The following is a 23,595-nucleotide window of genomic DNA, read 5'->3' as shown; positions in this document are numbered from 1 at the left end:
CTGTTGCTCATGATAGAGTCCATTGAGAGCTTGGTTTAAGAACTTTCTCTCATTATGCCTTGGGCTCATCATGCTCTTTGTTGATCCTCTTATTCATCATAGTCTCGGTTGACAATTTGTTCTTGCTCAGAATCACTCTCCTAGTGAGTATAGCCCAAGTGATTTGAAAAGTTTCTAACTTCTGGCCTGACACTTGGGCCAACTTCTTTCGATCTTACAACCTTCATGGACCATCCAAGTCATGTAGTCCGATATTTTTGATATATCAAGTCATTCTTAGAGTTTTCTGATAGGCTTGACTTCATCTTTTTCAAGTTTCTGGCCTCTGAGTGCACAATCCATGTAAGACTCTTATTCTAAGGCCATGAGGTCCTCATTATATTGGGTTCAAATTTTCGTTTTCAATTGATCAGAATTTGCCTCCACCAAGGCTTGACATCTTGGATGGCCAGTCCAATGTGTATGACCCAATGTGTATGCAATTCTTCTGATCTTTGGTCAGACTTTGGGTTTTCTTCTCTTGGGAACTATCGACCGATTCGCATCTTGGGTCATTTGGTTAATGCATTGCTGGAGATATTCTTCCCAGTTTCTTCTAGAGAATTAAAAAAGAAATCCTTCCAAACCTAATTAGTCCAATTGTGGAACCTAGCTTGCACCACATATTCTAAATCATATTGCCCAATCTAATTTTGATATCCAAGCACATTACTGAAGTAGATTTTTGATTGGGTTAATGAAGCAAAATAATTTGGTCCATCAATGTTGATTCTTAAGATCTAATTCTGTCTCTAATTTGCTAAAATGTATCCAGTTCATGCTATGAAGAGTTCACACCTGGTGCCATCAAGGCTAGACATATTCTGTCTTTTGGCTTTTTTGGCTGAAGGTAGCTATCATGTTGTCACGTAGATCGGTGTTCTGGAAAAGGGATGTCAGACCCTCGAGGCCTAATTCCTTTGATGGCTCTTCAAGGATAACTCTTATGATGATTTTGTGGTTTAAGGTTTCTCCCTGAATGAACTTAGGAGCTGAATCTGTCATCATTGCGGGAACCAATATTCAGAGTCACAAGTCTGTGCACGTCTCTATAGACAAACCAAACCGAGTAATGAGTCATTACCACACAAACCGAAGACTTTGAGAACAAAAAACAAATGGTTTGTTTGTTGCTTGGCCGTGTCAGGCTTCAAGTGTTCCCATTGAGGTCAAAGATAATGAAGGTTGACATGATGGGTCAAGCACACACCCTATTTTACGAAATACAGATATTTCACAAGAGGAGGGTGTCTATTTATAGGTGCTCCCCCTTGTCATCAATCCCATCCAAGCATGGAAGAATAAGATAAATTCTTCCCTACTCAGATTTTCCTCTTCTTTCTACTATATCTTTCTGTCATGAGGTTCTTCCCTTCGCCATTGTTCCTCTTTTCTCTGTTATTAGGTGCATTGCCTGCACTAGCACAGCAATGTGGCCGTCAAGCAGGGGGTGCTGTGTGTGCAGGAGGATCGTGCTGCAGCCAATGGGGCTACTGTGGCAGCACCAGTGCCTACTGTGGAACTGGGTGCCAGAGTCAGTGTGGGACTACTGGATCAGTTCAAAGATGTGGAAGTCAAGGAGGAGGTGCGGTATGTCCTGGAGGGTTATGTTGTAGCCAGTGGGGTTACTGTGGCAGCACCAGTGCTTACTGTGGAGCTGGTTGCCAGAGCCAGTGCACTGGCAGTGGCGGAGGCGGTGGTGGTGGTGGTGGTGGTGGTGGTGGTGGTGGCAGTGGTGGTGGTGACTTGAGTTCTGTCATTTCAGAGGCTACCTTCAACCAGATGCTGTTGCATCGGAATGATGCCGCTTGTCCTGCTAAAGGATTCTACACTTACAATGCCTTCATTACGGCCGCTAAAGGGTTTAGCCAATTTGGCACTACAGGTGATGATGCCACTCGTAAAAGAGAAATTGCTGCCTTCCTTGGCCAGACATCCCATGAAACAACAGGTATGAGAAGATGAATGACCCCAACCGAAATATGGCTACACAAGTTAATGAGGATTGCTAATCTTGAGTTTGTGATGTTCAAGACTGATCCTTCTTTATCTGTCATCTTTTGGAATGAAACCATGGTGTAGATTTTTTTTCTTTCGTTTAGTAAAGAAACCACACTCGGGATTAGAGACCTAGTCGCACTGGTCTTAGCCTGCCATACTTATAGTCGAATATTTTTCCCTTAGAAATCTGCATAAGTAGACATATCTTTTGATCGATCTTTTGTAATACAAGGGCCAATATGACATTTGTAAATTCTTCACGCAGGTGGATGGGCAACTGCACCAGATGGACCCTACTCTTGGGGGTACTGCTTTCTCCAAGAGCAGGGTAACCCAGGCGACTACTGTGTTGCCAATACGCAATGGCCTTGTGCTCCTGGAAAGAAATACTATGGCAGAGGACCCATGCAAATCTCATAGTAAGACCTCTTCTAAGTTCTGACTTCAGTTTTCATATTGAAAAATAATTCTAGACAGGTTGAGAAGTTCAAAGTTGAGTAGGATACATAGAATATGCGTCCAGTAACTGGAGTGATCACCTTCAAAAGCGATCGCGCCCTCTAAATGGGGACACGTCTGTTCTTAAATGTTATATCATAAACTTCGGATCTGCAAAATTCACTTGCTTGATAAGCGATTTATAATTGAAAATTGTATTTTTGTCTAGCTAATTAAATCCTCTCCTTTCGACATAGCGAGTCTTATGCGTACTGATTAGCCACTTTTAGGAAGGAGACATCTATCGTCTTCCGAAGGGGACAGGTTGGCCAATATATATTGGAATTGAGATCAGTTACAATGTGATTGCACAATTTAAGTCTGCTGCTGCACTTCATCGCCCATCATCTGTCGTTGGCCCCCACAGATGGTAGGTGTTCATGTGCAGCACACAAAAGTGTGCAATCAGAATGCACCTTGTCCTCCCTCTATATATTGGGATGGGTAATATATATGCACATATTTTCCAAATTGGAACTGGTTCATAGACACCAAGACCAGTTTGGCTTCTCATCGATGGGCCTTATCTCCTAACGTCAGTAATGGGATAGCTAAAAAACCCGGCCTAAAACATATCTGTTTCAATTTTGCAGCAACTATAACTATGGGCCTGCTGGGGCAGCAATAGGGAATGATTTGCTGAACAACCCTGATGCAGTTGCTACTGATCCAGTAATTGCATTCAAGACAGCGATATGGTTCTGGATGACTCCTCAATCACCAAAGCCTTCATCACACGCTGTCATCACTGGGCAATGGACTCCTTCATCTGCGGACACGGCCGCAGGGCGACTTCCCGGCTACGGTGTAATCACAAACATCATCAATGGAGGCCTGGAATGTGGCCGTGGAACTGATTCCAGGGTTGCAGATCGGATTGGATTCTACAAGCGGTACTGTGACATACTTGGGGCGAGCTATGGCAGCAACCTTGACTGCTACAACCAGACGCCCTTCGCATAGTAACACCTCATAGTGAAGGCGGGAGCACCGATTTGGATAGTCCATATGACTTAGGATAAATAATATCCGACGACTCCTTGCTGCTTTTGTAGCAAACTCTAATAAGAGTTCGCAATAAGAATGTTACAACTCTCTCTCTCTCTCTCTCTCTCTCTCTCTCTCTCTCTCTCTCTCTCTCTCTCTGTGAAAGGGTGTGAACAGTCACCCAATGTTCCTCAAACACGCCAAACAGAGTAAAACGCTAAGGAAGAAACAAAACAGGAAAAAAAAACTTTTAATATGGTTCGGCAAGATCCTACGTCCACAGTACTACTTCTCTCCTTCTCTCAACGATTTCATGAGAGGGAGGTTCCTTTATAAAATGAACTCTTTACAGGATCAAGGGAGATTTATCTTGAAGATTAGATCTCCAGGCCACATTTTTAGCTGATAGGCATTACAGGTAGAATCGGTTTTTCAAGTCTCTCTATCTTTCTCAACTGCCTTATCTTCTTTATCCTTATCCTTTTCAACAATGTATACTTGCCTCATAGCCGATCTTATCTGTTTGCACAACCTTGTATCATTAGGACTTTTTGATGTTGGTTCATTTGGACTCTTTGATAAAACTGAATCATCATATGGAGCCAGACTTGTATCATCTTTTAACCCACCCTCTCAAGCTAATCTCCTCAAAATTAAGCTTGTCTCTCAAATAATTGAATCTTGGATCACTTAACGGTTTTGTGAGAATATTTGTTAGTTGCTCTTGTGAAAGAACAAACTTGACCTCAATTTCTTGTTTTGCCACCTTTTCTCTAACAAAATGAAAATTTACTTCTATGTGTTTGGTCCTGGCATGAAAAAAAGGATTGACAGATAGATAAGGTTTCCCCAAGATTATCACACCATATGATTGGAGATTCTGATTGATTCTCGAATACCACCAAAGAAGTTCTGAGATTACTCCAGCTAATGCTTTATACTCAGCTTCAGTACTAGACTTAGCGACAGTTTGTTGCTTAAAGAACTTCCAGGACAATAGATTCAAGCCAAGATATGACAAATAACCATTAGTGGACCTTCAATCATCTGGGCATACGACCCATTTGGCATCAGTGTAGGTGGACAACATACAACTATTTGATTTGGAGATTTGAAGACCCAAATTAATGGTACCCTTGAGATATTTAAGAATACGCTTCACCAACAACCAATGGATATCCATAGGATCATGCACAAATTGGCAAGCCTTATTTACATCATATGACAAGTTTGGTCTAGTGAAAGTCATATATTGAAGAGCCCTTACAATACTGCGATATTGAGTTGGGTCTTTAAGTTTCTCACCTCCGTATCTGGATACTTGGATGTTTGGTATTGAAGGAGTCAAGAGAGACTTACAATTTTCCATTCTCGTTCTAATAAGAAGATCATATATATAAGAAGAATTCTTGAGTCATTCATAACAACTTCTATACCCAAAAAAAAAATGTAAGGCACCTAAATCTTTAATAGAAAATTATACACCAAACTCCTTGATGAGTTGTTGAACTATATATTGAGAACTACCTGTTATTATTTTGCCATCAACATAAACTAACACATATAGAGTCACTTCATGTAAAATTTTAATAAATAAAGATGTGTCAATCTTAGAACTAGTAAAACCCAATTTCTCTAAGTATTGTTTGAGTCTCTCAAAGCAGGCTCTTGGGGCCTGCTTCAACTCATAAAGAGCACAATTTAATTTGAAATTGAAGTGAGGAACTTGTTTATTTTCAATACTAGGGGGTTGAGACAAATACACCTCTTCTTTTAAAAGTCTATAGAGACAAGCATTGTTTACATCAAGTTGATGTATGACCCAACCATGACTCATAGAAATAGAGAGTACCGTGTGAATAGTTGTGGGTTTAACTACATGACTGTAGGTCTTGAAATAATCTATCCCTTCTTGTTGGCAATAGCCCTTAGCTAAAAGGCGAGCTTTATACCTTGCTATGGTTCTATCTGCATATTTCTTGATTTTGAAAACCTACTTGCATCCAATAATATTGAACATTTTCTTAAAAAAAATAAGAGTCTAAGTATTGCTCTTGATAAGAGCATCATACTCTTATTTCATAGCTTGACACCATTTTGCTTCCTTATAAGATTGATAAAAATCAATAGGTTCACTTTCTTGAACAAATTGGTTAACCTGACCAAGACCAAAAATATAAGGAGACAAACTAGTAAATTTTGGTCTTAGAGTACTATCCTTAGACCGAGTTACCATTGGGTGAGTTTGATTCTAAATGGGTTGATCAAACACCTCATTACCATCAATATTGTTATCATTAAGCAATTCAACAATCTTTTTATTATTTCCTAGACCTTGATTTCCTCATTAATAATATTTTGAATAGACTCATCATGAGAAAACTAGGCATCAAATCTAGGTGGGAGCAGAAAGACTGGTCGATCATCATGATTGGTCTTGATCTTAGGGTCATCAACATTAACCGACCCTTGAGGATGCCCCAAACTACGATCAAACCTAAGTTGAGACTCATTTCTCAACCATCTTGACACTTTCTCAGTGGTCATCAGAGTTTGAGTTTCAGCATACATGAAATCTATTTCATCAGATGTCACATGTCAAGAAATATAATTTCTTTTAGAAACCAGGTCAAAACATAGAAAACCCTTTTATGAAGTACCAACACCAATAAAAATGCATGCCTTAGACTTTGGTTTCATCTTTAAATCATTATAGGGGACAAGATAAGGATTACATGTGCTTCCAAAAGTTTTCAAGAGATCATAGCTAGGACATTTTCCAAGTAACAGTTCATAGGGTGTCTTTCCCTTCGTATTAGGGCTTGGTAGATGATTAATCAAATGAACAACATATCTAAAGACATTCACCCAGAAATCAATCATTTTGTTGTAGTGTGTGTGTGGTCATGATAACCTTCTTTTAATTCCACAATCATTTAAAAACTCATGAAAAGCTCTATTGACAGATTCACCTCCTCCATCACTTTGAAAGATTTTGATAGAGTGTCCTACTTACTTTTCAACTATACTTTTGAAGTTTTGAAAATAGCTGAAAGCAAATGATTTCTTAACCAAAGGAAATAACCAAGAAAATCTTGAAAAATCATCAATCATTAGAAAATAATACTTATACCCTTGTCTTGATGGGATTGGAGTCGACCCCCAAAGATCGACATGTATGATCTCTAGTGGAGTACCAAAGACATGTTCAGACTTATCGAAAGGAATCTTATGCATTTTCATAATCATGCATGTAGAACATAAATTATCATTATTATCATCAATAAAATTCAAATAATTGTTTTGCTTCAAAACAGATAAAGTTTTGTATCCAGGGTGGCCAAGCCTAGCATGCCAGACTTTTGAAGAAGTGAGTTTTTCTGCCACATATGTTGTGTTCATTAAATGAGGGATGTCCTTTTATGTTGGCCATACGTGCATGACAGCCTTAATCAGCCCGCTTTGAATTATTCTTTCTTTCTGACAATCCTTCGTATATGAACCATGAAAATGAAACTCAAAAAAACATCTATGATCTATGGCACACTTAGAAACCGAGATCAAATTTTTCTTAATACTGGGCACATATAACACATTTTTCAAAAGCAAACAATCATTCTTGGAAGGTAAGAGAACATTACTAATTTCTGATATGGTTAAGTTGTTGACATTGGCTACCATTATACCATCCATGCCATGATAATCTTCCTTGTTGGTCAGATTGGCATCATTGGCAATCATATGATGTGATTCTCCACTATCAGGGTACCAATTCATATATATTGTGTTATTCATGGCCATAGTTGCAAAGGCCTTGGGTATGTCATAACACTGTCGCACAGTGTGATTTCTTCTTCCACTGAACTAGCAAATGATGAGACTCGCCATGATTTTTGCCATTAGTTCAAGCTTGTTGATCATCATCATTTGATAAAAGTTTTGATTTCCTTGGCCAAAATTCCTATTTATACCATGACCATGACCATGATCATGACCGTGGTAGAAATTACCATGACCTCTTCCTCTTTGCGTGAAAAAAGTCGTGTTAGAATTTTGGTTATTAACATGAAGCTTAGGAGCTAGGATTTGAAGTCTCTTTTCTTTATTCAATAGCATTTCATAAATATCAACAAAACATGGAAGATGAGTCATAGTGGTGACCATAGTCATGACATTCCATTAAGAGTATAGCTAAAAAGATCATTGTCAGACACTCGTTCATCGACGACACACAATGAGTCCACCAGGAACTTAATCTCATTCAGATAATCAGCCATGGGTTTGTCATTTTTCTTAATGTTTTGTAAATCTTGCTTGAGTTGCAATATGTGTAGACTTGAGTGGGACACATATGAGTGTTCCAAGGCAATCCATGCCTCATGAGCAGAAGGTATGCAAATAATTTGAGAGAGCACATATTCACATATTGTGGCTTTGATCCAACTCAAAGCAAGCTGATTTGCTCTCTTCCACATAGCATATTTCAGATTAGGATTTTAAGAGGAGTCAGAACCTTAAATGAGGGGCCTGAGACATCCCATCCACATGCTTTATCATATCTTGAGAGTACATGACAAACTGGATCTGAGATTTGCACAAGATATAGTTGTTGCGATCGCGTTTGATGAAGACTAAACTCAAGAAAGTGTTTTATTGAATGGCCTGATTTGTAACCAATGGTCCTGAGGGAACTGAGGAAGAAGACGTCCTTAGCTCTGATACCATGAAAGGGTGTGAACAATCACCCAACATTCCTCAAATACGCCAAACAGAGAAACACAATAAGGAAGAAACAAAACAGAACAAAAAAGCCTTAAATGTAGTTCGGCTAAAGCCTACATCCACAATACTCTTGTTCTCAACGATTTTATGAGAGGGAGGTTTCCTTATAAAATGAAGTCTTTACCGGATCAAGGGAGATCTATCTTGAAGATTAGATATCCAGATACGAAGCCACATTTTTAGCTGATAGGCATTACAGGTAGAACCAGTTTTTCAGGTCTCTCTATCCTTCTCAACTACCTTATCTTCTTTATCTTTATCCTTTTCAACAATGTATACTTGCCTCATAGTCGATCCTATCTTTTTGCACAGCCTTGTATCATTAGGATTCTTTGATGTTGGTTCATTTGGACTCTTCGATAGAACTGGAACTGGACTTGTATAATCTTTAACATTCTGGTGTGAAAGTATTTTCTTTTTATGGAAGTCTCATTGATGAAAATGAGAAATACAGAGCAAAATACAGACCAACAGACAGTGATAAAGTATCACATACTGCTGCTGATATAGAAACTCAGATAAGATAAAGACATCAATCTCTCACCACAACACAGCAAAAAAGGAAACATAGCACTGCAACCATAAATAGCGGTTGCAGCGTGGATGTAAGTTTGATCACAGAACCACGTAAAACTCGGTTTCCCTGTTCTCTCTCTCTCTGGTTTTCATGCACCTACCACCTTAAGACTCCGGCCCATTGTAAAGGCTTCTGGTCCTGAAATGTGGATTTGGTGATATGTTAGTTGCAAGTGGGAGGAGCAACTAGTGTAGTGGTACAACCTTTTATAGTCCCAACTGACATAGTGGAGAGAGCTTTATAATCCCATCTAGTGATCGATCCATGTGCACTAAAAACCAAGGCCAGAACAACGATATCAGGATAAGCACTAAAAACAATTGTTTAGGGAGGGGGGAGCTCTGCAGTGGAAGAAACTGTTTGTGTTTGTGGCCCCACACAGCTCCTTAGAGTTTTTTTTTCATTGAAAACAATGCATTGCAGTAAGTCAATGATGAAAAAATAAAAAGATCTAAATACTTTTTTTTTAGAGCATAACATCTAAATACTATGTATAGAAGAATATCCCATGTGGCCAAACTCCATATTGAAAGAGAACAGTATGTTACTAACATGATATTTTTCAAGTGTCCTTACTACCACTTCTAGAGTATAGTTGCAATTAATGAATTAGATGTGTTTTGCAAATATCTAACAAAAAAAAGGTGGTTGAAGTACATTAAAAATTGTTTTAAAGCACATTAAAAATTGTTTTATGTAAAGTGTAAACTAGAAAAATGATGTTTCTTTTCGTCCAAGTCTATCATATTTCTACTTTTGTCTACCCTTTTGCATCTGTTTGTTGCTCACTCCATTAATTTACCCTTTCGTGGACTGCACTACGTGGTTGTTATGTTTGAGGCATATAATATTTTAAAGCAAGTGTAAGAAAAGCTGCTCCAACGGGGACTGCACTACGTGGTTAAAGTAGTGGGGTGGGGGCCTTGGCTGCACAGGCAGTCAAGGTTCGATTCTCATGGGAATCGCCCTTTTGCCCAAACCAATGCTTTGCATAGGTCCCGAAGGTAGGGGTCCTAGCCTCGGACTTTTAAGCTGCCGGCATAAAAAGTGTAGGTATGGCAGGCTGAGCCAGCACGACAAAATAAAATAAAAAAGTGTAAGAAAAGCTGATGCATGAAAAGTTCATAAAAAACAATGGATAACATTATCCAACCCTATTCTAAGTCAGGACTCAGGATTGCTTTTAGCCTCCTATAAAGTATTTCCCAACAAGCCACGCCAGAAAAGGCCACTAACAAGTCAAGCCATTTAGAGAAAGAAGTACCACCCCCCTCCCCAATTGAGTCATTGACCAAAGAAAAGATGCTTCTCTGATTCTCATTCATTGAACACTCACTCTTGTTTTTTTCTACTTCTTGAACGAAACTCGTGGAGATGAATGGCTATTATATATTCTCAAAGAAAAACAACATGGCCTTTTTTTTTTCCAATATTCAATTATCTTTCATCAAGCTTATGGTTTAAGATTATTGCATCTTAGCTTATAGAGCCTATTATAGTGATTGAATTTGACTCGCTTGGGGCCATGCAGAGTCAGAAACCATTATAGCCCTAGGGTCTTTAATAAGCTTATTCGGTTAGGTTAGCATAGGATCCAAATTCAATTTGGTCCCAACCTTGGTATGAATACTTCAAACCCATATCCAAAGTCTTCAAAGCATGAATAATTGAATACTAGCCGAAATCAGGTAGGATCAAAGCCATAAATATCGGTGAGAATTTTAATTTATGTTCATGACTTCATTGCACGAAATTCTTGGACCACTCCTCACTCTTATCCCCAATGAAAGCAAGTGTGAAGACATCAATAGGTTCAAACCTCTCACACTTCTTGGGACAATCTTCAAAATCATAATGAAGTCAGTGGCAAGGAGGTTGAAGGTGGTGATCGGGGACCTCATTTCACCAAATCAAAATACATTCATTCTGGGAAGACAGCTTCACGATTCACTTGTATTGGCCGTTCACTCTATAAAGAATTCGGGGAAAATGGCTTTTGTTCTGAAAATTGATCTTGAGAAGGCCTTTGACTCTTTGGATTGGAGTTTCCTTCTCAATTTATTGACATGTTTGGTCTAAGACCTAGGTCGACTACTTGGATTACAGGGATCATTGATGTGGGTCAATTGCGGTAACAATCAATGGAAAAATTGGTGAGTTCTTTAAACCGAAGAGGTGCCTTCGACAAAAAGACTCCCTTTCACCGTTATTGTTCATAACGGCCATGGAGGGACTTCTATGCTAATAATGGAAGAAGTTAAAGGATTGTTTAGAGGGGTGAAATTGATGAACAATTTATCTTTATCTCATTTACTTTTTGCAGATGATATATTATTATTTGGGGATGCCTCCAAGGATAATATGTAGAACCTATGGGCGTTAATAAACATCTAATTAGTGCATCTAATTGTGTGCAAATTCATGCAGTGTATATGCTTTCCAAAACCATAGCAAGTAAATCTTACGATATCCAATAGCTGCAGATGAACAATAAAGTCAGAGCCGTACCTGTGTTTTATGGGGCCTAAGGCGGAGGAAAAAAAAATGGGGCCCATATTAATAGTAGGAGTTCGGGGGCAGCGCCTCAAATTTTTTTTAAAGAAACAAAATAACAATAAAATTTGCATTCACATTAAACAAATATAATATTCCAAATATTTATATTATATTAAATAAAAATGTATAAAATATTTATATAAACTACCTAAAAAATACTCGTCTGATTGTTTTAGAGGCAAAAATAGTTATCAAATCAGTTTAATCAACTTGTTTAACATTAATTAACAGAGATTAACTAATACAAATATTTATATTATTTTGAGATTTAACTAGCAATAACATCAATTAACAGAAATTAACTAACAATAATTAATAGTAATTAACTAAAAAAAATTAACTGCTAACAGAAATTACAGTGAAACAAGAAAGTCAAGAGAATAAGACACAACTTGAAATAGAGTCGGACCTGTAAAGAGGCCAATGAGGCTTGGGCCTCAGGGCCCCTGAGCCCAAAAAAAATTTAGGGGCCCATTTTTAAGGCTCGAGCTCTCCATTTGTTTAGAAAAGGTTCGGGTAAAGGATTAGACGATGTAACACTATCAAGTGAAGAATCTTTTAGAGTAGAATATTTTTTTTTTATAATTGATCAAGCTTGATCTTCCCTTCAACTCTGGTTTGAACAATTTAAACAATATGAAGAGACTTTTGGATTTTTGTTAAACTTAGAGAAGTTGAAGACTGAAGTCGGTTCCTTAAATAGCTTAAAGAAGTATTGTGAGAAGCTTGAGAAATTTTTAAGTCATGATGAACGTTCAGATATGATTGATATTTTATGTCTACAAGAGACCAAATGGGTAGGTGAGAAAGCAAAAGTGATAGAACCTTGGGGATATAAGATTTGGTATACAGGAATAAATAGGAATAGAAATGGAGTAGGGATTGTTATGAGTCGTGAGTTTATAGATAATGTAGTTGAGGTCCATAGGAAGGGCGATAGGATTTTACTTATTAAATTAGTATTGCGTACGAATATTATTAATATTATTAGTGTTTATGCACCTCAAGTAGGTTTAGATGATTCCATTAAGCATCAATTGTGGGAAGATTTAGATGGAGTAGTACAAAGGATATCTTATGGAGAAAAGCTTTTCATCGGTGGTGACCTTAATGGACATGTAGGCATTAGTAGGGATGAATTTGAGAGTATCCATGGAGGCTATGGTATAGGAGAAAGAAACGAAAGTGGAGAAAGGATTTTTTATTTTGGTTTGTCCTATGATATGATCTTAGCAAACACTTGGTTTAGGAAGAGGGAGTCTCACCTAGTAACATTTAAAAGTGGGGTTAATATGAGTCAGATAGATTTTTTCCTACTTAGAAAGAGAGATAGGGGTTGTTGCATCAATTGTAAGGTTATACCGGGAGAAAGTATAGCTACACAACATAGAGTCTTAATTTTAGATCTTAGAATTAGACAATGCCGCAAAAGGGATAGACATAAGATAGATCCTAGAATTAAGTGGTGGGCACTGAAAGGAGCTGAACAAGGAATGTTTCTAGAGCAGGTAGTTAAGGAAGCTGATTGGTGTCTCGAGGAGGATTCAGAATCAATGTGGAATAAGATAGCGAGTGGCATGAGAAAGGTGGCTAAGGAGGTATTGGGTGAGTTTAAAGGCGGTGCATCGCTAGGTAAGGATACATCATGGTGAAACGAGGATGTCAATTTAGCTATTAAGGTTAAAAAAGAGTGTTATAGAAATCTAAGAGTCGTGATAATGAGAATTTGGAGAAGTATATGATAGCAAAGAAGGAAGCTAAAAATGTAGTTCAAAATGCGAGGGATAAGGTATATAAGGATGTTTATGACAAGTTGGATACCAAAGAGGGCGAGAAGGATATTTATAGGCTTGCAAAGATGAGAGATAGGAAATCGACGGATCTGGGTATGGTTAGATGTATTAAAGATGAAACACAAACGGTTTTAGTCAAAGATGAGGAGATTAAGGAGAGATGGAAAGATTATTTTGATAAGCTATTTAATGAAAGTCATGCTCAGGATCTTGGAGACTTCTCCATTCATTTTCATGAGATAAATTGTGACTTCATGCGCAAGATTCAAAAGAAAGAAATTGCAGAGGCTTTGAAGAAAATGAAATCAAGAAGGGCAGTTGGCCTAGATGGTATACCTATCGAGGCTTGGAAATGCTTGGGAGAGAAAGGTTTAGAATGGTTGACAAATATTTTTAACAAGATTTAGCGGACAAATAAGATGCCTAGTGAGTGGAGGAAGAATACTTTGGTGCCTCTATATAAGAATAAAGGTGATATACAAGATTGCACAAACTATTGTGGTATAAAACTCATGAGTCATACTATGAAACTTTGGGAGAGGGTGATTGGGTCTAGGTTGAGGAAGGTTGTCATGATATCGGAGAATCAATTTGATTTTATGCCTGGAAGATCAACTATGGAAGCTATACATTTTCTTAGACAACTTATTGAGAGATATAGAGAGAGGAACAACAAAGATTTGCATATGGTTTTTATTGATTTGGAGAAGGCATACGATAGAGTACCTAGGGACGTTCTCTGCTGGACAATGATGAAGAAAGGTGTTTCTCTCAAGTACATTAGTATAATTAAAGATATGTATGAAGGAGTAGTAACCAATGTTCACACTTGTGGAGGGGTGACAACCAATTTTCCTATAACGGTTGGGTTACATCAAGGATTTGTTTTAAGTTGTTTCCTATTTGCTATTGTGATGGATAAGCTTACGAGATCAATTCAAGAAAATGTGCCATGGTGTATGTTGTTTGCAGATGATATTGTTTTGATTGATGAGTCTAGAGTTGGGGTTAATGCTAAGTTAGAATTATGGAGACAGACATTGGAAGCAAGAGGTTTTAAGTTTAGTAAGAGTAAGATAGAATATATGAAATGTCAGTTTAGTAAGCAATGAAGTAGTGATGGGAGTGTAGTAAAGCTTGGTGAGCAAGAAATACCAGTGGATGATTGTTTCAAATATTTGGGATCTATCATTCAAAAGTATGGAGAAATTGATGGAGATGTAAATCATAGGATAAAGGTTGGGTGAATGAAATGGAAAAGTGCAACTGGAGTGTTGTGCGATCGTAGAATGCTATTGCGGTTGAAGGGAAAGTTTTATAGGACGACTATTAGGCCTGCTTTACTATATGGTACGGAATGTTGGGCTGCCAAGAGACATCATATTCAAAAAATGAGTGTAGCTGAGATGTGTATGCTTAGATGGATGTGTGGAAATACAATAAAAGATAAGATTTAGAATGAGGAGATACGTAAGAAGGTAGGCGTTGCACCCATTGAAAATAAGATGAGAGAGAATCGTTTATGGTGGTTTGGACATATTCGACGAAGGCCTAATGATGCTCCAGTTAGAAGGATGGAGAAATGGGAAAATATATTAGTTAAAAGAGGTCGGGGTAGGCCTAGGAAGACTTGGATGGAGATGATAGGAAATGATATGAATGCTTTGAACCTCACCGAGGACATGGCATTGGATAGAAATGATTGGAGGAGAAGGATTGATGTGGAAGACCCAGAATGATTTCCTTTTTTGGTTCATATCACCGACCCCAATTGTTTTGGGATGAAGGCGTAGTTGTTGTTGTATGGACGTTCAGATATTGATGGTTATGATTTATCTACAGAGTTGATGACCCTGAGGTGTTATTTAACCACTGAAAGAACGACAATTGATGTACTACGTTATTTGGCGAAACTGAATGATTTATTCCCAAATGCTTATATTGCTTATAAGATTTTGCTAATAATACTAGTTACCGTTGCATCAGCAGAAAGAAGTTTCTCAAAATTGAAGTTAATCAAGAATTATCTTAAATCAATTATGTCTCAGGACAGATTGAATGGATTGGCTATGTTGTCAATTGAGAAAGAAATGGTTGAACAACTTGATTATACTAATTTGATAAATATTTTTGCATCTAAAACAGCTAGACGAGTAGTGTTTAAGTAGTTTATATAAATATTTTATACATTGTTATTTGATATAATATATATATTTAGAACATCATATTTGTTTAGTAAAAATATAAATCTTATCGTTATTTGAATGATGATACTATCAGGTTGTGTCTTATTCTCTTGACTTTCTTGTTTCACTGTAATTTCTGATTTCTGAATTCTAATTTATATTAGCAATTAATTTTTGTTAGTTAATTACTATTAATTATTGTTAGTTAATTTATGTTAATTGATGTTATTGCTAGTTAAATCTAAAAATAATATAAATATTTGTATTAGTTAATCTCTATTAATTAATGTTGAACAACTTGATTAAACTGATTTGATAACTATTTTTGCCTCTAAAACAATCAAACGAGTATTGTTTAGGTAGTTTATATAAATATTTTATACATTTTTATTTAATATAATATAAATATTTGGAATATTATATTTTTTTAATGTGAATGCAAATTTTATTGTCATTTTGATTCTTTAAAAAAAATTCAAAGGGGATGCCCCTGAACTCCTACTATTAATAGGGGGGCCTTTTTTCTCTCTGCCTCAGGCCCCATAAAACACAGGTACGGCTCTGACCTGATAGTATCATCATTCAAATAATGATAAGATTTATATTTTTACTAAACAAATATGATATTCTAAATATTTATATTATATCAAATAACAATGTATAAAATATTTATATAAACTACTTAAACACTACTCGTCTAGCTATTTTAGATGCAAAAATATTTATCAAATCAATATAATCAAGTTGTTCAACCATTTCTTTCTCAATTGACAACATAGCCAATCCATTCAATCTGTCCTGAGACATAGTTGATCTAAGATAATTCTTGATTAACTTCAATTTTGAGAAACTTCTTTCTGCTGATGCAACGGAAACTGGTATTGTTAGCAAAATCTTATAAGCATTTGGGAATAAACCATTCAGTTTCGCCAAATAATGTAGTACATCAATTGTCGTTCTTTCAGTGGTTAAATAACACCTCAGGGTCATCAACTCTATAGATAAATCATAACCATCAATATCTGAACGTCCATCATGGCTTAAAAAATTCTCAAGCTTCTCACAATACTTCTTTAAGCTATTTAAGGGATCATCTTCAGTCTTCAACTTCTCTAAGTTTAACAAAAAACCAAAAGTCTCTTCATATTGTTTAAATTGTTCAAACCGGAGTTGAAGGAAAGATCGAGCTTGATCAATTATAAACAAAAATTATTCTACTCTAAAAGATTCTTCACTTGATAGTGTTACATCGTTTAATCCTTTATCCGAACCTTTTCTAAACAAATGGGGAGATCGGGCCTTAAAAATGGGTCCGTAAAATTTTTTTGGGCCTAGGGGCCGTGAGGCCCAAGCCTCATTGGCCTCTTTACAGGTTCTAAAAAAAAAATAATCTAGCAAGACGTGGTAATTTGGGCAGAATCTCTCTCTCTCTCTCTCTCTCTCTCTCTCTCTCTCTCTCTCTCTCTCTCTCTCTCTCTCTCTCTCTCTCTCTCTCTCAATACGTGACCGACTATTAAAGCAAATGGGGCCCATCAGTCATTGGTCCATTAACATATCATTGGTTTTCAAAGTAGACTGCTTCGTGTGGTCTTACTTTTGAATCATCTCTAAAAGGAACTGACCATTAAATCAACCCTTTTTTAATAAAGGAAAAAAATTATTTAACTAGGCATAGAGATTAAATTGATCGGAGGGCTAGCAATCAAATGAAAAATCACGGATCTTGAAAGTTCCGTCAAGTTTGCGGGGGCAAGAAAAAACTCACATGATAACTGAGAGAGTAGGGCCCATGTGCATCCCCATCAATTGCGATCTGTGGTGGAGATTAAATATAACCAATGATGCAGTCACATACAACGAATGGGTGGTACCTGCCTACCACTTTCCTAGCCTACTGTAAGCCTACCAGGCTTTGAAAGGTTTTTTCTATGTTTTCCTTAAATATGGTCATATAGATGTGTTCTACATGTTTGATCCAATATGAATAGACTCTTGGATTGTTTGATTCTGACATAAAGGTAGGTTTTTATAAGGTTTAAAAATGATGGTCCAAAACTCTTATAAATATTCAAGGCTTAAAAAATCATATGTTTTTATCAAAAAAACATGATCCAAGTATTGTTTCTGAGCAAACCGACACAATAAGGTCAGATTTGAGAAAAATAGCCCAAAAACACCTATTTACTCATGGTAGGCATCTACAACTTTTCTCGCCAACAATTTGATCTGACTTCCCTTCCTCATTATCAGGCATATTCCTAAAGCTCCATGTGCATCATTTGCATCGGTTTCATATCCATGTGATTCGTCAACAATGCCAACAAAAATTTGCAGTTAGGAAGGGCCTATTGCATTTTTTTTAGAGGAGCCCATGGCAATAAATTTAATTCCAAATAGAACGTCATCAGGATAAAGAAATATCATGGACCCAGTTTCTTTCTTTCCCAAGTTTATTGCCTGCTTATTTAATTGGGGCAATTGAGCTTCTTCCCCCTTTTTTCTTTTTTTAAGTTTTTCTTTAATTGTATGGGTGGAGTTTGTGGTGCAGTATTGGTTGATGTGTTGAGATTCTTAGACACCAATCTTGCCCTAATTTAAATGCCTTAATTATATGTTGTTTCCAAATTCGATAGTATTCTGAGCCTTGGCAACATATGTTTGTGATATTTTTAAATACCTAATTATTTTCAAAACATGAAAAATGTCGATAATATCAACATATAATCTATTATCTTAAAATATGAATATATCATGATATTTTTTATTAGTAAAATATCACAGAAAAGCCTTCAATTCAAATTTGTACCAATTATTTTTTTGAAAATTTTTATCAAATATATTGTTTTTGATGCACTTTTCATACACCTTTTTTTGTGAGAATGTACCAATAAAACTGAAATAAAATAAAAGTTTGAAAATCTCTACGAAAATATCTACGAAAATCTTGGCAACAAAAATGTGCTATTTTAAAATTTTGACACTTATGCCGCATAGTATGGAAGGCCACGCATACAACAATCTAATTAGATATGTCTTCCATCCACCAATTAGAACATCAAGTCTATTGAAAATACGTTGTAAGAGAACAAATTTCAAGAAATTTACTGAAGTTTTTTTATCCAAGCACATACTTGTAACGTGTGATCCACTCATTATAAAGCAGAATAAGTAAAAGAAGCAAATTATGTCTTTAATATGGTAATGTTTTCATATACTTGTGAATCTACAAAAATCACAATTGTGTTCCTTAGCAATCTTGTAAAATGCAGATGCCAAGGTTTAATTGAGCAAACGAGCAGTCTGGCTCAACACCCTGTAACAATGTTAAGGAGGGAGACCCTGGCTTGGATCAAACACCTGAAAACATCCTCCAACTGTTGGAAATAAAACAATAAACTAGAGAAGAAGATTGTTCTCTAGAATGAAAAACACACAGAAATGGTGCAAAAGAAGGAGAAGGCTATAAAAGGCTTCAATACATTCCAATGACTTGTCCAAATGATGATACATGGCTGTTATATATATAGCATTCAAGCTTAACAAGAATTTAATTACATAGTAAATTTCTACCATAGGAAAACTAAAAGACTATTACATTTTCAAGGAGAAAAATTAAATGAGAGGGGAACCCAAAGAGTTGCACAGAAAACTGCAAATAGCCTTAATGTAAAACGAGTTCCCAAAATAAGGGAGGAATACGAAGAGTCTAGCTTATAATTCCAACAACCCCTCTTAAGCTAGACTATAACGACACCTAATTTCTCTCTCAATTTATTGAAAGTTTCATTCTTCAATGCTTTTGTAAAGATATCAGCCACTTGGTCTTGGGTCTTGCAGAACTTGACATTGACATCTCCATCTTTGACCAAGTCTCTAATGAAATGATACTTGATTTGAATATGCTTGCTTTTGCCATGAAAAACTGGATTTTTGGTGAGTGCTATGGCTGAACTATTGTCACAAAACAAAGGAGTGCTTTCCCATTGAGGATGCTTCAGCTCATGAAGAATCCACCTTAGCCAAAGACCTTGACAACTAGAAAGAGCCAATGAAATATACTCAGCTTCGGATGTGGAGAGAGCAACAACAGCTTGCTTCTTCGATGCCCACGAGATTGCACCTAAGCCAATGTGAAAAACGAAACCTGAAGTGCTTTTACTATCATCTCTATTTTCACCCCAATCACTATCACAAAAACCCACCAATTTTGAATCTTTGACACATTTATAATGAATTTCATAATTGATAGTGCCACACACATATCTCAAAATTCTTTTGCCTATGTCCCAATGAGTATTAGAAGGAGATTCCATGAATCTGCTAATCATGCTGACAGCAAACATAAGATCAGGTCTTGTAGCAGTCAAGTACATAAGACTACCAACAAGGCTTCTATAGAGAGTTGCATCGATCTTTCTCTCACCATCATTTTTGCTAAGTTTCAATCCAACTTCCATGGGAGTATTAAGAGGTGTAGCACCTTTCATTCTGAACTTCTTCAATATATTTTCAGCATACCTTTTTTGAGATATGAATATTTCATCTTCGGCTTGCTTTACCTCAATGCCCAGAAAAAAATGGAGAAGCCCCATGTCAGTCATTTTGAATTCGTGCATCATATCCTTCTTAAAATTTTCACACATGGTTGCATTAGTGCCAGTAATTATTAAATCATCAACATATAAGCATATGACTAAGAATTCCCCTTAATTGCCTTCTTTAATGAACAGAGTATGCTCAAAAGGACACTGCTTGAAACCATTCCTCAAGAAGTATCCATCAATGCGACTATACCAAGCCCTTGGCGCTTGTTTCAGCCCATATAGCCTTCTTCAATCGACACACTTTGTTTTCTTCACCCTTCTTTACATAACCCGGAGGTTGATCAATATACACTTCTTCTTCAAGGAGACCATTCAAGAATGCTGATTTTACATCCATTTGAAAGACCTTCCATTTTCTTTCAGCAGCCAAAGCTAACACCATGCGAATTGTTTCAAGGCGAGCCACAGGAGCAAAAACTTCATTAAAATCAACGCCATACCTTTGCTTGTAACCTTTTACCACCAGCCGAGCTTTGCATTTTTCAACTTCTCCATTTGAGTTGAATTTTGTTTTATATACCCACTTGACGCCAATAGATTTGTGTTCATTTGGGAGCTTAGTCAACTCCCAAGTATGATTTCTTTTAATGGAGTCCGTTTCTTGATTCATAGCAATTCTCCACTTCTCTTCTTGAGATGCTTCTTCATAAGTAATTGAATCGGCGTCCGCAAATAAAGCAAAATTCACCAAGTCTTCCTCAAGATTTCTTCTTGATGTTTCATAAATTTCTTGAAGACTTCTTGTCTTCATAGGAGGAGATTCAGAACTCCTTTAAGATGAGGAAGATGGTGATAAATGTGTAGATGGAGAGGAGAGTGAAGTATCTCCATCACCACTTGGTTCATGACTCTCCTCCTTATTAATGAAATGTGAATTTTTATTTTCATTCTCGCCATCCCAATTCCAAGATTCCTCTTCAATGAATTTTACATCTCTACTTATGATAATTTTCTTGGTGATTGGATTGTAAAGCTTATAAGCTTTTGAGCATTCACTGTACCCAACAAGGATACATTTTTCAGATTTATCTTCAAGCTTGCTCCTTCGTTCATCGGGAATATGAAAATAACATATGCTGCCAAATACTTTCAAATGAGCAACACATGGTTTTTGCTCACTCCAAGCTTTGGAGGAGTTAGGTCTTGAACACTTTTAGTGGGGGCACGATTAAGAAGATAGATAGCACATGCCACTGATTCAACCCAGAATATGTTAGGCATGCCTTTAGATTTCAACATACTTCTTGCCATCTCCATGATCGTGTGATTCTTCCTTTCCGCAATGCCGTTTTGTTGAGGTGTGTACCGAGTAGTCAACTGATGACGGATGCCCTTCTTTTTCAAGAATTCCTCGAACTCATTGGACATATATTCAGCCCCACGATCAGTACGCAAGGTTTTAATAGAAAGATCACTTTGCTTTTCAATAAATGTCATAAATTGCTTAAAATATTTAAACACCTCAGATTTTTCTTTTAGAAAATAAACCCATGTCTTATGACTGAAGTCATCAATGAATGTTAAAAAATAACGATTACCTCCAATAGATGTGGAGCGCATAGGGCCGCATAGATCAGAATGAACCAACTCAAGTGGTTTTGATGCTCGCCAAGATTTGCCACCAGGGAAAGAGTCTCTGTGATGTTTTCCAAGAACACAACCTTCACAAATTTTGTCTTGCTGATGAATGTTAGGCATGCCTCTGACCATATGTTTTTTGCACATGAGAGATAAAGAACTGAAATTCAAATGCCCATATCGAAGATGCCATAACCATGGTGGATCTTTAATAATAGTATTGATACAAGGAAGAATAACACTTTGAAATGTAAATGGAAACATTTTGTTTTGAGTCATTTTCACCTCGGTTATGAGAATATTCTTCTTGTCCTTGATTTCACATATTTCTCCTTTGAAATGAAGATCATATCCTTTTAGAATAAGTTGCCCAACACTCAAAAGATTGTGTTTGAGGCCTGAAACATAGAAAACATTGGCGACGTGTTTGCTGCCATGGTTAGTTTTAAAAAGAATATCACCACGTCCCTTGACAGCAAGCCTATTATCATCACCTGTTCTAACTTCAGTTTGAACCGTTTCATTTAAGTCTACAAATAATTTTTTGTTTCCAGTCATGTGGTTACTACAACCACTATCAATATACCATACTTCATCATGTGTTTCTTCTTTGGTATCACAAGCAAGAAAGAGAATATCATCATCAAGAATTTCATTTTTCTCATGCATGAAAGTTACCTCCTTTTGGTTTTCTTCTGCCAATCGCTTTCTACAAAATTTTATGGTGTGACCATACTTCTGACAATGAAAGCATTGAACTTGTGAGAGAGAGCAACCACGACCTCGACCTCTACCTTGACCTCTTCCTCGCATAGAATAAGATGAATCACAATCATCTTCTTCCGTTTCTTGATTTCTACCACCTCCATATCCTCTTCCCCTTCCACTTCGTCCTCGAGCACCACCACGAATAGAGAGTTGTGTCTGAAAAGCTTGTTCGATTGGAGGAGAATCAAATTGCTTTATACGAAGTTCATGAGATTGAAGTGATCCCATTAAACTATCAATGGACAAGGTGGATAAGTCTTCGGATTCTTCTATAGCAACAACAATATGTTCAAACTTGCGAGTTAAGCTCCTCAATAATTTTTCAACAACTCTTTGATCTTCAAGTTTTTCACTATTTACTCGCATTTGATTAACAATGGAGAAGACTCGATTGAAAAAAGTTTCAATCGTTTCAGATTTCTTCATTCTTAAAGAATCAAATTCACTTCTTAGAGTTTGTAGTCTCACCATTTTTACCTTGTCTTCTCCTTTGTATGTTGTATAGAGAGTATCTCATGCTACCTTTGCCGACTCCGCCGAGGATATCCTTTCGAAAATGACTTCATCAACAACTTGATAAATATAAAACAAAGCATTATTGTTCTTCTTCCGGTTTTCCTTCAACTCAGTTTGTTGTCGTTGAGTGATGCCCTCCATATTGTCCATCTCATCGAAGCCACTTTCAACGATGTCACATAGATCTTGAGAACCAAAGAATGCCTTCATTTGAATACTCCACTTGTTGTAATTTTTCCCAGCAAAGCAAGGAACTTGTGGTTGCACCATATTGTTGGAAGTCATCCTAGCTTTGATACCACTATGTTGGAAATAAAACAATAAACTAGAGAAGAAGATTGTTCTCTAGAATAAAAAACACACAGAAATGGTGCAAGAGAAAGAGAAGGCTACAAAAGGCTTCAATACATTCCAATGACTTGTCCAAATGATGATACATGGCTGTTATATATATAGCATTCAAGCTCAACCAGAATTTAATTACATAGTAAATTTCTACCATAAGAAAACTAAAAGACTATTATATTTTCAAGGAGAAAAATTAAATGAGAGGGGAACCCAAAGAGTTGCATAGAAAAATGCAAATAGCCTTAATGTAAAACGAGTTCCCAAAATAAGGGAGGAATACGAAGAGTCTAGCTTATAATTCCAATAAGCCTTAAAGTAAAATGAGTTTCCCAAAAATGAGGGAGGAATACGAAGAGTCTAGC

The 23,595-nt window shown here is 36.7% G+C and overlaps 2 protein-coding genes across 2 annotated transcripts; one reads left to right on the top strand and one right to left on the bottom strand.

Moving 5' to 3' along the window:
• Window positions 1–1,330: 1,330 nt before the first annotated feature.
• On the top strand, window positions 1,331–3,627 carry LOC149832897 (endochitinase-like). The gene is made up of 3 exons (XM_090014766.1): window positions 1,331–1,990; window positions 2,306–2,459; window positions 3,132–3,627. The coding sequence occupies exons 1-3, from the start codon at window positions 1,399–1,401 to the stop codon at window positions 3,499–3,501; spliced, it is 1,116 nt and encodes a 371-aa protein (XP_089870892.1). The 5' UTR covers window positions 1,331–1,398; the 3' UTR covers window positions 3,502–3,627.
• A 12,470-nt stretch (window positions 3,628–16,097) lies between these two features.
• LOC149832896 (uncharacterized) lies at window positions 16,098–16,616 on the bottom strand (the record flags this gene model as incomplete). Its single annotated transcript, XM_090013333.1, has 1 exon — window positions 16,098–16,616. A coding segment is annotated over one exon (519 nt), but the record flags the coding sequence as incomplete, so codon positions are not given.
• Window positions 16,617–23,595: the final 6,979 nt, after the last annotated feature.

The sequence above is a fragment of the Nuphar pumila genome, chromosome 7, assembly GCF_984573655.1.
Source record: "Nuphar pumila chromosome 7, dmNupPumi1.hap1.1, whole genome shotgun sequence".
In the NCBI taxonomy this organism is placed as follows: Eukaryota; Viridiplantae; Streptophyta; class Magnoliopsida; order Nymphaeales; family Nymphaeaceae; genus Nuphar; species Nuphar pumila.
The sequence above is the reverse complement of the archived record's forward strand: the minus strand, read 5'-3'. Positions and strand labels throughout refer to the sequence as shown.